Source organism: Pongo abelii, chromosome 19, assembly GCF_028885655.2.
Source record: "Pongo abelii isolate AG06213 chromosome 19, NHGRI_mPonAbe1-v2.0_pri, whole genome shotgun sequence".
NCBI lineage: Eukaryota > Metazoa > Chordata > Mammalia > Primates > Hominidae > Pongo > Pongo abelii.
The window spans coordinates 26,976,834-26,992,438 of NC_072004.2; the positions used below are offsets into that span (position 1 = coordinate 26,976,834).

General features: G+C 45.6%; 1 protein-coding gene across 1 annotated transcript in view; it reads left to right on the forward strand.

The window, feature by feature from the left end:
- LOC129051309 (uncharacterized) overlaps nt 1-12,103 on the forward strand; it is a 231,677-nt gene extending 219,574 nt beyond the window's left edge. The window contains exons 4-6 of the mRNA XM_063718485.1: nt 3,426-3,525; nt 10,331-10,557; nt 11,507-12,103. Coding sequence (XP_063574555.1) covers nt 3,426-3,525; nt 10,331-10,554 — 324 coding nt within the window. The 3' untranslated portion in view covers nt 10,555-10,557; nt 11,507-12,103. The remainder of the gene's footprint in view (nt 1-3,425; nt 3,526-10,330; nt 10,558-11,506) is intronic.
- The last annotated feature ends 3,502 nt before the right edge of the window (nt 12,104-15,605 follow it).

The window sequence follows — 15,605 nt, forward strand, 5'->3', positions numbered from 1 at the left end:
GAGCCTGTGGTCCTGGTCACTGCCCTTTTCTCCACAGCATGGCTGCCACCATCCTGGGCAGGGGCACAGAGGGGCTTTGCAGAGATCAGCATAACAAAAGCATCAGTGAGATGCTGCAATAGCAAACCGTGATACCTTCGTGGGCTGCCAAGGCAGCCTAAGCTATTTGTTGCTGCACTCAGTGTCCCCAGACAGCTGTGTGGCTGTCACTGCCTCTGGTATGTCCATTTTACTTCTCTCCTTCTGCCTGAGCTTCTGCTCTGAACTCTGTCTCTAACTTACAAGAAATCAAGCTCACTGGATTCTGAGCTCTTCAGGGTCAAGGACTGTGTCAGTAGTTCATGTCTCTTTCTAGAGATCACAGCTTAATATCCGGCACAGAGCAGATACTCAGCCAATGCCCAATGATTCATTTTCCAGAAAGCTGAATTTCTTCCATAATCCTAGTCAATGCAAATACATTCTGCCGGTGGGGTGTGTTTGTCCTCTGAAGGCGTTTTCCCAGGCTTTGTAAATACATACAGGCCGTTTAGAAATTTGAATGTCAAAGAATAAAGGAGCTTAGAAAGTAAACATCGGAGAAGTGTGGGAGGGTGGTATTATTTGCAAGACATTACTTGGTCCTTGTGAGTTCTATACACCCTCGATGAGCACCGATTCTGGGCCAGGCCAGACACCCAGCTGGACCCAGGAGATACTGAGGTGAGTAAAGCCAAAATGCCTCCCTTCAGCAAGAGGCAGGCAGTCACACCAAAGTGATAAAGGCACAAAACCCAGAGGCAGCAGTGGAGCAAGGACTACCTTGTTCCTGGACTCTGTGACCTCAGGGAGAGCTTTGAAAGGAGGACATCTGTGCAGGGCTTGGAAGGATGAACACAAATTTGCCGAGCAGGAAAGGGAGCCAAGGAAATCCCGATGGAGAACAGCTTGGGTGAGAGTGTGAGCCACGGGACTGAGGGGCACAGGCATGGAACTGGAGGAGCAGAAAGAATGAGGGAGGTCAGCAAAGGTCAGTCACAGAAGGGTTTGAATCCTGGTGAGGGAGCAGCGGGTGCTGCATGAGGGACATGGGCCTGGAGGAGATGCAGTTAGCTCTGAGTGAAGATGGAGCACACCATCCACTAGGCAACCACAAGACACAACAGAAATAAGAACCCTGAGAAGCCTGCACAAAGGATGAGAGGCCCAGGGGTGGCACCAAGAAGGTCCCTGTCAGAGGCCAGCTTTGAACGGAGACAGAAAAGGTTCTTGAGGGTCTCAGCTGCTGCAAACCTCCTCAACAAATCATATTTTACCTTCAAATATTTGCTAAAGAATACTAACTATTGGAAGAGCAATGCTCCATTATAATAATTATTCCCTCACTGTACATTTTTTACAATTCTCAAAATGCTCTCGGTCCAGTGTCTCATTGGAACCCCCATATAATCCCATTTTACAAATAGGGAAACGAGGCCCTGTGATGTCACACCGAGGTTTGCAGCAGTTCCAGGATAGAAAATAGGGAGCACTTTCATCTCAGCAATGGGTATAAGTCTCAAAGTTCCTTTTCTGGGAGGGGGTCCTTGAGGCCATCCAGCAGCCCATAGTCCAAGTCTTCTTCTTCCTCCTTGGGCTTCTCCACACCTGTGTTCAAAGCCTCCTTCTCCTCCTTTGTTCTCAGGTACCACTACCAGTTGTTGGGCAGGGTGACCTCCTGCTGCTGCCCATCCTAGGGTGCATCCTCCAACATTGGTGCATTGTGGTTCAGCCAGCACCTACACCACCTGCAGCCCAGGGCTCCTGTGGTGCGCCTGAGGTTCCTCCCTGTCAAATGGAGATGTGCCGGGGTTGCTGCCTTTGCTGAAGCCCATGTCCAGGTCATCTTCGGGGTGGCCCAGGGTACAGGGCTCTGGGGACAGGCCAGAGGGCTGCAGGGGAAAAAACCAAGAGGATGAGGGGATCTCTGAGTTAGACCGCCTGGATTTGCATGCCAGAGACTAGCTGCAAGGCCTGGGGAAGACTGGTTCACCTCTCTGGGCATCAGTTTCCTCCCCTGTAAAGTGGGAGGTATAACAGATTCACTCCTACAGTTGTCTCTGAGCTTTACAGCAGGTAATGTGTGCAAAGTACTTCGCACAATGCCTGGCACATGGTAGGTGAGAATAAACAGGGTTACTATGATATCATCATCTGAGCTAGGTCACTCATGCACTTCTCCAATGCTTCAGGGTTCCCCTCCATCCCTCAGAGGGTAGCAGCAAGTGAAAGGGCTGCCCCTGGCCTTGAGGAGTTCACATCTTCTCATTTCCCAGGGGTCTCTGTCCTGTGACCACACATGCCTGGCATGCAGCAGGCGCCTCATCCACATCTGGTGAAAGAGTGGAAAGCAGGTCATTATCATGTATTGTTTGGCACAGAATCTGCAGTAGGGGACAGAGAAGTGAGTGACTGTAATTGTGCCCACCAGTTCCTGTCCCTGAATTTTCAGGGATCAAGAGGCCTTAGCAAGTCTAGTACCAGGGAGTGGGCACTGTGTGGTGGGGCAGGAGGCAGGTCCTGAGAAAGGCAGTGAGGTGAGGAGAGGAACTCTGCCTTTGAGGTCTGGGAGATCCTCCACCCGAACCTCACCAAAGGCCCCGGGCAGGTCATCCCTCCTCCCAGAATCTCTCTATGCTCTTCTGTATAATGGGGCTAGCATGGAAGAGATACTTGCACAACCATGTTCAGAGCAGCATCATCCACAATAACCAAAAGGTGGAAGCAACCCAAGTGTCCATGGATGGATGGACGGATCAACAAAATGCTGTCTATGCATACAGTGGAATAGTGTTCAGCCTTGAAAAGGAAGGAGATTCTGATGCCTGCTGCATCAAGAATGAACCTTGAGGACATTAGGCTGAGCAAAATAAGCCAGACCAAAAAGACAAATGCTGTATTATTCCACTTTTCCAAGGCACCTAGAGTAGTCAAATCCATACAGACAGACAGGAAAATGGTGGCTACCAGGTCCTGGGGAGGGTGGTGATTGGGGAGTTGTTTTTAAATGAGTTACAGAATTGTAGTTTTACAAGATGAAAAGCATTCTGGAAATTGGTTGCACAACATTGTGAATGTATTTAGTGCCACTGAAATGTAAACTTAAACATAGTTAGACAGTAACTTTTAGTTTATTTTACCACAATTTTTATAATGGGGTAGTTGTGCCTGTCTTCTTGTGTTGCTGTAGGATTTAATGAGATAACATATAAGGAACCACCCAGCATGTTGCCTGGCACATAGTAACTGCTCAATAAATCACAACTGGATGCTATTGAAGATAAAGTTACCTGACTTCTCTGAGGCTTGCTCTCTTCAGCTGAAAATTCTCCCAAAATATATTAGATGAGACCCTACTGTATTATACTGGGTTCATAAATACCACTCCCCCATTTCCCTTCCCACAGAGTGCAGTGAATAGAAGACACTTCTCTGCACCCCAAAAGCTCCATGCTGATTGCGAGAAGGAAATGCTGGATGGAGGGGTTCCTGGAACTACTGTGAGGGGTGAGCTTTCCCCAGATGTCTAGAAATGAGGCAGAGGCCCGACATCTTCCACCCCAACTAAGATTGCCTTGCAGTTCCCAGCTGGCTCTATACTTCCTAGAAACTGCCACTTTTCTGCCTCCATTACCTCATAGCCCAGTCAGCACCATCATCATCATCACCATGATCGCCATCACCATCCTTACAATCACCAACACTATCATCATCGCCATCACCATTCTTACCCTCACCATTCTCACCATCATCAACACCAGCATCTTCACCATAACTATCACTATCATTATCACCACCTTCACCATCACCATCCTCACCATAATAATTATTGTCACCCTCCCCATCCTCATAATCATCATCATTATTAACATTACCATCACTATCATCATCACTATCACCATTCTCACCATCATCATCCTCATCATCATCACCATTATCCTCACCATAACTATCACTGTTATCATCACCACCTTCGCCATCACCATCCTTATCATCACCATCACAATCACCACCATCACCATTCTCACCATCACCATGTTCACCTTTACCATCCTCACCATCGTCATCACCTTCATCATCCTCAACATAACTATCACTTCATTATCACCACCTCCACCTTCACCATCACCATCCTCACCGTCATCATCACCACCATCACAATGATCCTTGCTACATGGAACCATGCATTCTGGGTAGGAGGGCTCTTGGGTCAGGGCATCTAACACAACTCGTAGGATAGAAACCCAGCCCCTCAGGGTCTCACAGTTGGTGAAGTAACTGATTCTTGTGAGGTCATGTTCCTCTGGGTGATGTGGGATGTCACAAGACCAATAAATATGGGCTGAAGCCCACATCACTTCTTTTTTTGTAAAATAAGCTACATCATCAGTAGTAATTGTATGATAGCAGAGAATAAGAACTCAGCAAATGTAAATAATTTGATGCTATGAGAAGCATATGAAGCGGAGTTCATATTCCGATATGCATCTATTCCAGTGACGGCAATCCTTTACCACTTCCATGAAGGAAAGGAGAAAATATTATTACAACATTACCAGAAATCTGTCTGGTCTAGGAAAGGCAGTTCCTCTTTCCAGGGTCTCAGCATTGCTCATTGTCAGCAGTCAGGGCACTCATCTGGGCAGTAGGCAGCACTGCTGCAGGGAAGTTCATGTTATTGGAAACATGTAGCATCTTCTCCTGCTACCATTGCCACATTGTCCACGAACTCACTGGGCAAACGATGAGGAATCTGGGAAAAGTTCTCCTAACCAGAACATAATCATCCATATCAGGATATCAGCATCCACCCAACACTACTGTCCAATCAACAGCTGCTATAATCTCATCCAAATTTTCTCAGTTGTGCCCTAAATACATTTTTTTTGAACTTTGTAATCCAGGATCCAATCCAGGAGTTCCCATTGCATTAATTGTCATGTCTCTTAAGCTCCTTCAAACAGTTCCTCTGTTTTGCCCTATTTTTCATAACCTTAAGAGTTTTAAAGAGCATAAGCATTTATGAAGGATGTGTTCACCTTTTTCCATCTGATGTGTTTCCACATCCGGACTTAGGTCATGTATCTTTCACAAGAAAACCACAGAAATACTGCTGTGGTCTTCCTAGGACATCACAGCAGGAGGCACATGATCAAGTTTGTGCCAGATTTCTCCACCACAAAGTCATCATTCTTCCAATTGTAATTGAGAAGTATTTCATATGAAGATGTTAATTACACATACACATGAATGTATATTTATATGTAAAATATATACAAAATATTATTTCAATGTCTAACCAATATAAAAGTTATTAATTAGATATGTTTAGTTTTATTTCCTACTAAGTTTTCAAAATCTGGTGTGTGTTTTACCCTGACAGCACATCTCAGACCAGCCTTGCCACATTTCAAGTGCTCAATATTCACATGGCTGTGGCTACCATATTTGTCAGGGCAGCACTAAAGCACTAAAGAACTTCTGCCTAGGAGAAGTTCTAAGCTTTCAAAATGTTTGGCAAATATATTTTATAAAATTCTTCAGAATCCATAAATAGGCAATTACACATTCAGTAAGCCATAGAATCCAACATGACATTAAAAATGAATCCCTTGACAAAAAAGAAGTTAGGCAAAATTTTCTTCAGACCCAATGGACAAATCAATTATGATTACCTAACATGCCCATTATTATTTATTAACATCCTTCATTAATACCCCCAAACCCCATCAACAGGTAAATGAATAAATGCATTCAGGCGTATCTGAACAATGTCCCAATTCCTTACCATTCTTACTTCTTTTGCAAGCAGAAAAGACTCAGTAATAGCAAAGACTATTCAGATAGTTTGTTCTTAAGCCAGTAGTTGTAATTTCCTGGAGGTCTATGTGATATCAATTATGTACTTCAATACCTCTCACAAGTACTTTTCCTGTTTGGCCATTTTCTGCAGTATATCCATGCTCCCATTTTCTCTATTCTTTTATTTCTATCCTAGACTTTTCTTTCATCCTATAATTCTTTATCCTAAAATTATTAATTTAAGGATAATGTCACAAAATAGTGTATTTCTTCAGATGATACTTCAAATTGATACTTAATATACAGAAATGACTATCATGGACATAACCCACAACATGTGAAATGTATGGCTCATTCTACTGACATTATAAAGGAAAGTTAATGACAACTGAATTTCTAGTCATTTTCCACCCAACCAGTTGCTTATAAAATGGCAAGGAATTGTAGGTATGTACAGAGTGGCTATTTTTTGGTGGGGTGTTCAGCAACTCTCCTCTTGAGAGCCCCCCTTTTCTTTGAGGACCATTTCAATGAGCACCAACTGGGCCTGACCCAACCTACCAGCCCCAGTCCTAGAGGTGATCATGATGCCCAGCTCTGGCAAAAGACTCTACCCTTGGATCATAGCAACAGTTTCAGTACTTTTTTTTTTTTTGGAATCATCAGGAAGGACTCTTGCTTTTTCTACCACTGTGGTCTGCGAGGACAAAGTAAAGTGGGTTATTCATCGTACTATCTCTTGCTACAGAGAGAGAAGAGAGTCATCTTCAGAAGGAAAAAATGAGGCTAAAACAAAAGGAAAAGTGTCGAGAGAAAGAAGGAGAACATTTCTTGACGATTTTATATAAGCCCCTGGGTCCAGCTATGCATGACAGCGACTTGGGCTAAAGCTCTGTCACTTATAGGACCATTGACTTAAATATAAAATAAAGTATTAAAAGCTATGAATTTTTAGATGAAAATACAGAAAAAAAATCTTTGTAATATTCAATTAATCAAAAATGTCTTAGATGAAGCCCCAAAAACCAAATGCACAAGAACAATTAATAAATTGGACCCCATCAATATTAAAAGCATCTGCTATTTGAAAGATAGTGTTATGAAAACAAAAAAGAAATCTCAAGGGGAAAATACTGGCAAGTCTCATATCTAATAAGGGATTTGAATCCAGAGTATATAAAGAAATTATTAAAATTTAATAATGAGAAAATAAGCAAAGAAAAAAACAAAAAGGGAAGAAGCAAAAAAAAATGTGAACATACATTTACCAAATATATACAGATGGCATGTAAGTACATAAAGAGATACTACTTATTATTAGGCATTATGGAACCACAATAAAATACTGTTGTACACACATGAAAATGTCTAAAATTTTAAAAGAAGACCCATACAAAGTGTTGGCAAGAGTGTGGAATTCTTACATACTGCTGATAAAAATATAAAATGGTACAACCATTTTGGCAAACATTTTGACGGTCTATTAAATCTAAACCTAAACCTATTAGCTATTACACTCCTAATATTTACTCAAAGTTATAAGAACTTATGTACATGAATGTTCATTGCAAATGTACTTGTGTAAGTCCCAAACTGGAAGCAATGCAAAAACCCATCAACAGGCAAATGGATATATAAGTTGTGACCGATCTGCACAATAGAATACTACTCAGTAATAAAATTAATGACCTATTGTTGCCTACAATATAGCTGAATCTCAAAATAATTATGTTGTGTGAAAGATGCCAGACCCCTCCAAAAATGGGTCCATACTACACTTCATTTATATAAATGTCTAGACAAGGCAAACTCTTTTATAGTGACAGATTGGTGATTGTCAGGGAGAGTGGTAAGGTAGGAAGATACAGAAAGTTTGGGATTATAAAAGGACAAGGGGAAACTTTTATGAGTGCTGGATATGTTCATTATTTTTATTTTGGTGATGGATTTGAAGTACATATAAAAAATAACACGCAATGGAAGTAGAAACAGTATTTTTGTTTCTTTCTTAAAAAAGCACAATTTACTTACTAATGGGATGTGTGTGCCTGTTGGGCACACAGCACAACTTTTCAAATCTTAAAATCGGACTGGATCTCAACCACTGGACCTTATTCCTATTCCTCACTGACTTTAGCACAATACTTCCTTTCATCGCAGTAATTAACAACACCCACCTTAAAGGTAAAGAAATGCACTTCTAACTACTTTTGAACTATGAACTGCCTCAGGCTAGTAGTTCCTAAGGTCTCCAGCAAATGTTGCTTTGTTTCCCTCAAAAATATACAGCCTGGGAAACATGGCAAAAGCCCGTCTCTACTAAAATTATAAAATTTAGCCAGGCATGGTGGTGTGCTTGCCTGTTGTCCCAGTTACTCAGGGAGGCAGAGGCTGCAGTGAGCCTAGACCTCACCACTCCACTCCAGCCTGGGGGACAGAGTGAGACCCCCATCTCAGACACACACACACACATACACATACTCACACGCTATCTGCTGGTGCCCCTGTCAGTTAAACACAGCATCTTAGAGCACCTTAGCACACAGTGTGAGAGCCGTGGTCCTAAACACTTCAATTAAAAGTGAAACATCTCTGGCTGGATTTTTAGAATATTCACTTTTTAGTGTTTTATATTATATTTAATTTTTATGTTTTAATTAATTTATCTGAATACAAGAATCCAGACATTTGGAAGTAAAACAATGGAAAACATGCCTGCAAACACTAATCAGCACAAAGCTCACGTTGCTATGTTATTATTGACAGTTTAGACTTAAGCCAAGAAATATTGCTAAGATAAAAAAGATTTTATGATGTCAGTCACCAGAAAAGTATGCCAATTTTAAATATGTCTAAATATAAAATATCCCTTCAAATTATTTACTACAGAAACTGATATAACTAAAAGAAACATGGACTAATCTACAATATAGATTTTAACATACCTTTCAATTACCGATGGAACCAACAGAAAAAAATCCATAAGAGAAAGGGAGATTTGATGAACACAATGAACAAACTTGACATAAACTGACATATACAGAACGGGACACTCAACGACTACTGAATACACGTCCTTTTCCAGTGCACGTATCATATTTACCAACATCGATTATATGTTGGAATTTAAAGGGACTCATCAGTCATGGGATTTTGCCTAAACTTGTCTGGCCTACAACGGGGTTCAAATACAGTTAAATTCTTATTTCATCTAAAGAGTCCTATCCTTTTTTTTGGAAATTTTACCGCAACAATCTAAGTTTGCATAACAACTGAACCCACCCCTTGGAACTTGAAGTTTATTCTAGCCAAAGGCAGATTAAACTGTCTAAGTAATAATGTCCTTCAAATTGTTGTCCCCTGCTCCAGTAACGGAGTATAGCTCCAAGAAGCTAACAGACTGTTTGTCCTTCATAGTATACATTCTATGTTACATCAAAACATGGTATAAAGCCTTGAAATCAGCAGCAGAGAGAAAATGAGATCAACAACCATCTAGCTGTGACCTCACTACTTCGTAATTACACTTTTAGCTGACTCCTTTACTTAATTCCTAACTGCTTATTTCTGGCAGGGTAGCACTAATCCCTGACCAAGCTGACCTTTTAAGAAGTGAGCAGAATGAAAAGGCTCTACCACCAGTGATCAGTTTAACAAGCTGCAACACTGGTCAATGGCTGCAACTCTAGTCACTGGCTGCAACTCTAGTCACTGGCTGCAACTCATATTGTGGGGTTTAAGAGCTCAGAATTAACATGGAAATACTATTGACTCCAAAAGAAACCCAGAAATCTCTGGGAATCCAGCAAAGATAGAAAGGGTCCTCTCAATAGTCACCACTCACACTTTGCTTTGTTTTGGTAACTATTTTATTACATACGGAGAATATCAAAAAAGTATGCCTTTTCCTCATTGTTAATGCTAACCCTAAAATGGTAAGGCTCTTGCAAGTTGAAACCCCCAGGCTCTCACTGGTCCTTCAACAGAAGGCAGTGAAGTCACCTGCAAGAGTGATCACCCAAAAGCTTCCAGGCTGAACAAGTTGGGACTCAGTTCTTTCAGTTCCCAAATTCACAGTTCTCTTGGGATATGGTTATTTATGGAACTCCTGAAGATGAGAAATTCCACCCAGGAAATTCTATTTATAAAAATTACTCACATCTAATTATCTCAGGAGACATTAACACAGCAATGTTGAAAATTTTCCATTAATTGTTAATCCATGGAGAAAAACTGGACAATTATTTTTTAAAATATGGAAAGATTCATATAATACAAATTATACTACCACATGTGATTCAACTTCTATTCATTAATGCCAGAGAAGTTAATAATTACGAATTGCCAGTGGTTAAAAAAAAATAAATCATTCATCATTGGAGAAGTGCAGAAGCTTTAAAAGAGATAAGAATTAGTTTTTGGCTTTGGGGCGTTTTACGCTTTCCAAAAGGTTTTGCTCTTTTTTTGCTCGTGGCTTTTTCTCCCTCTCTCTCTTTCTTTCTGATTTCAGTTTCTTTTGATTTCTCCTGCTTAGAAATGGTGAGAGAACTTTGGATGCGGAACGTGGAGGAGGAGGAACACGAAGTGGGGATCTGCACTTGGGGTGGTCAGCACTGCGGATGCCCAGCAAAGGCACTGCCTGGTCCACCTCCCGGAGGGGTCTCTGCGCCCCAGTCGGCATCGCAGCTGATGGTGAAACTTTTGTTGTGGCAGAAGAGTGTCCACAAACTTTGAAAGGTATCCGCTTCATCCTCCATGGCCGTGTATGCCTGCCGAGGGCGATCTTCTCGGGGAGCGGAAAGTCTCGTTCGTGGGCCAGGGCTGGCTGGCTGGAGCCACTTGGGCGGCGCAGCCCTGGCGGAGGTTCAGGCGGCCCCCGTGTCGCAAGCGGCTGTGAGTGTTGCCTCCTTGGGGCCGGAGGGGTCCCAGGAAGGCTGCAGACCAGGGCTGACCAGCGGGCAGCATGGTGGCCGCGATGGAAGGTGACGGAGTTCGCAGCGCCAGGGGGCCCAGCAGACCCAGAGCCCGGGCATCCCGCATCGCCAGCAGCACCGCGGGGAGGCCTGGCGCTGGTGACGCGGCGGCCACTGCACGAGGCCCACGACCCAGTCCCAGAGGCCAGCCCATCATCAGCTAACATCAGGAACCCCGGGCCAGCTGAGGCCCGGGCCCCAGGGGCAAGACAAAGGGCAGAGGCTCCGCAGGCGGGGCCGAGAGCCGGCAGCGCAGGCCTGGATCCACCGCCGCGGAGCTCGCAGGGCGCAGCAGGCACCGGGCAGCGACCAGGGATTCCAGAGGAGGCTGTGCACCCCCGCAAAGGCTCCCGCCCGGCGTCCAGCCTCTCCGCGGGGACTCCACGTGCACCCCCTCCTCATTGTCCTTGTCTAGGGCCGAGGCAAAGTCCTCGCTCCCATGGCGTGACTCCGGGGGCGCAGGAGCCTGGGCTGAGCAGGTGGAGTAGGGTGAGCACCGCCAAGAACCCAACGAGAGTGGCGCCCCAGGGCGGCACAGGAGGCCGCATTTAACGTGTCAATCATCTCAAAGATTTTATGACATCTTCTTTTTTTGACATCTTATAATATCTATAATGTTTATTATATCTTGTGATATAATTATTAACACCACTTCATTGTGATTATTATGATTATTTTTATACCAACACATCTTCAATTATTAATATTCCCAGTTGCTAAAGAAAAATGAAAACGACTAGTTTTGAAAGCCTTACTTCTGCCAATGCAAGCACATTCCAGCATGTCGCCAACGCAATCCACTTTCCACCACTTTCACAAGAAACGTTACTGCACAATTATACTATCCTACCCTTATATACTTTGTGTGTGTGTGTACTTGTATGTATGTACATTATATATGTTATATATACATATATAAAGTATGCCAGAGATGAACAAGTATTAGAAAATTAAATGCACACAGGTCATGTCAGTGCTATGTATAATGTGGTGTACTAAGTATAGATGTTCAACAGTGTGGAATCTAGGCTGGAACAAGACTTCTAGTCTGAAGCAATTCTTTCTAGGTTCAGTCTCTGGAAATAATGCTCTGTATCAAATGTGCGAGAAAATTAATGGGTTTTAAAGACTATTCTATGTCAACTATAACATTTCATTTGGGGATTTCTGTCCCTTATAATATCTACCTCATTTTGGATGGATTCCTTGAGGCCTGGTTTATTTTTCTTTTCCTTTCTACACATCGCTGCTTAGAGTGATGAATGGAGTTGTATTTTGAATAAAATAGCTAAGCATCCTTTTGTGAGCAAGGAGCATGATGGTACTTAGACCTACCATTTCTCGTTATGGTGGCTATGGTTACGGTGGGGCTGGTGTGTTTACCTGGAGCCTGAATGTCCACTGGTACATGATACCCACTGGGATTTTTTTGTGTCAACCTGGTCTCTGATGTCCACCTGGGGATTGGGTATCCACCTAAGGCCTGATGTTTACCTGGACCCAGATGTGCACCTGAGGCCTGATGTCTATCTGTGGCCTTATGTTCACCTGGGGACTGATGCACACCTGAAGCATAGGTTTTCACCTGGGGCCTGATACCCACCTGTAGTGTGGGTGTCAACCTTGGGGCTGATGATCAGCTGGCGTCCACTGTCTACCTGGGGCCTGGTGTACACATGGGGCCTGGGCATCCACCTGAGACTTGATGTTTAATATGGCCTAGAGTTCTTTTGGGGCCTGTTGTACCCTGGAGCCTCGGCGTAAACCTGGAGTCTGGTGTCCCAGCTGGACACCTGGGTCCCAGGTGATCTTCAGGCCCTAGGTGAAAACTCCAGGCTCTAAGTGGACAACCAGGCCCCAGGCTGATGTTTACTGGGGCCAGATGTCTACCAGGCCCCAGGTGAAAACTCCAGGCTCCAAGTGGACAACATGACCCCAGGTTCCAGGTAGACACTGGAATCCAAATCAACACCAGGCCCCAGATGGACACCCAGGCCTGTGGTGGACATCAGACTCCAGAAGGTCATCTGGCTCGAGGTGGATATCAAGCCCCAGGTGGATACCTAGTCCCCAGGTGGATATCAGGCCCCACTTTGACACCAGTCCCTGGGTAGATACCTAGGCCTCAGGTGGATATCCAGTCTCTAGCTAAGCATCAGGCTCCAGGTGGACCCAGGCCCTAGCTGACTGGGGACTAGTGTTCATATGGGGCCACGTGTCCATCTGGGCCCTAGGTGTCAACTTGTAGCCTGATGTCAACCTGGGAGCTGGTGTTCACCAGAGGACTAAAGTCCTCCTGGTGCCTGATGTCCAACTTGGGACTCTGTGTCCACCTGGAGACTGATATCCACTTGGGACCAGATGTCCAACTGGAGCAAGATGTCCACCTGTAGTCTAGAACTTCACCTAAGGCCTGATGTTCCCCAGGGCCTACAGAGCCTATGTATCTACCTAGGGACTTGTGTCCAGGTGGGGCTCGAGTTCCATATGGGGTCTGGAATTAACCTGGGACCTGATGTCCACCTGAGGCCTGGGTGTTCTTCTGGAGACTGATATCTATCTGGGTCCTGGGTGTCCTCCTGTGGTCTGATGTCCACTTGTAGGCTGTGTCCACCTGGGGCCTGGGTGTCCACTAGGAACCTGATGTATACCTGAAGTCCAGTATCTACCTGGGTAGTGATGTCTACCAGGAAAGTGATATAAACCTGAGGCCTGATAGCCACCTGGGCCCTGAGTGTCCACATATGTTCTGATTTCCTACGGCCTGAGTGTAGGGTCTGAGTGCCACCTGGGTCCTTATGATCACCAGGAACCTAGGTACTCACTTGGGGCTTGATGTTCACCTGGGGCCGAATGTCCATGTGAGACCTGGTATTCACCTAGAGCCTGGGCATCCACCTGCGGCCTGATGTTCAGTTGGCGACTAGGAATTCCACTAAGGCTTGATGTCCACCGGGGGCATAGGGAACCACTTGTGGCCTAGTGTTCCCCTGAAGCCTAGGTGTCAACCCAGGGCATAATGTCTTCTTGTGGCCTGCTGTCCACCTGCAGACTGGTGTCTGCATAGGGCCTGGTATCCATCTGGGGTCTGGTGTCTGCATGGGGCCTGGTGTCCACCTGAAGATTGAGTATAGACCTCAGACCTGATGTATGCCTGGGGCCTATTTATCCACCTGGGGACTAGCATTCATCTGGGGCCTCATGTCCACTTAAGCCCTGGGTGTCAACCTGGTGCCTCATGGCCACCAGGGATCTGTGTACTCACTTGGGGCCTGGTGCTCCCATAGGGCCTAGGTATACACCTGGGGAATGATGTGCAGGTGGAGGTGGATGTCTTCCTGGGTGCTGGTGTTCACCTGGGGACAAGGGTTTCCCTGGGGACTGGTGTTTATCGGGAGCCTCATATGCACCTTGAACCTGCCGTCTACCTAGGGCCTGATGTCCATGTTAAGGCTGGGTGTCCACCTGGGGCCTGGTTGTCCACTTGGGGCCTAATGTCCACCTAAGACCTAGTGTTCACCTAGGGCCTGGGTGTCCACCTGGAGCCTGATGTTCAGCTGGAGTTGCATCCACCCGAGACCTAGGTATCCACCCAGGGTATGGTGACGAACTGGGGCCTTATGTCCACCTGGGGACTAGATATCTACCCGAGGCTTGATGTCCACCTGGAGCCTGATATCCACCTCAGAGCTGGGTGTCCACCCAGGTTCTGTTATCCACCCGGAGCCTGGTGTTCATCTGGGGCCCAGTGCCCACCTGGAACCTGGGTATCACCATGGGGCCTGGGTGTCCACTTGGAACGTGATGTGCACCTGGGACCTGAGTTTCCACCTAGGGCCTGATGACCACCTGAGACCCGAGTTTCCACCTAGGGCATGATGACCACCTGAGACCCAGGTGTCCTCCTGGGGTCTGATGTCTACCTGAAGCCTACGTAACCACCTAGGGCATGGTGTTACCTGTGCCTTGATTTCCACCTGAGCCTGATGTACACCTGGGGCCTGGGTGTCCATCTGAGGCCTGATGTACACCTCAAGTCCAGTGTCCACTTGTGGCCTGATGTCAACTTGGAAGCTGATATCCACCTGGGGACTGATGTTCTCCTGGGGCCTGATATCCAACTGGGATCAGATGTTCACCTAAGGCCTAGAGTTAATCTGGGGCCTGATGGTCACCAGGGTCCCAGGTGTCCACCTAGGGCCTAGTGTCCAACTAGGGCCTGATGTCCACCTGGAGTCTAGTATCCACCTTGGCCCTGATGCTACTTGAGGCCTAGGTGTCTTCCTAGATCCTGAGTCCCCAATTAGGCCCTGATGTCCACATGAGGCCTGGTGTCCTTATAGGGCCTGATATCTACCTAAGGCCTGGGTATCCTCCTGCAGCCAGATGCTCACCTGTAGGCTGGTGTCCATATGGGGCCTGGGTGTCCACTTGTGAGCTTGATGTACACCTGGACTCCAGTGTCCCCTTGGTTACTAATACATACCAGGAAAATGGTATATACCTGGGGCCTGATATACACCTGGAGCCTGTGTGTCCACTTGAGCCCTGATGTCCACCTGGGGCCTCGTGTTTACCTGGAGCCTATATCCACACACTACTGAAAGTCAAGTTGGGAAAAGGACCCAGCATAGGTGAGGAGTAAGGAACAGGGACCTCATTCATAAGAAAATCTGCTGTAGAATGGGTGCTCTAAGCTCTTAAAACAGCCTCTGCCTCAGGAAAGACTGTCCAGGGCATAGGAAGCCCACACACAGGGTGGGATGACAAGTTTGCATCTGGCACTGCTGGGAGCCCTGGGGGTCTCTGCTC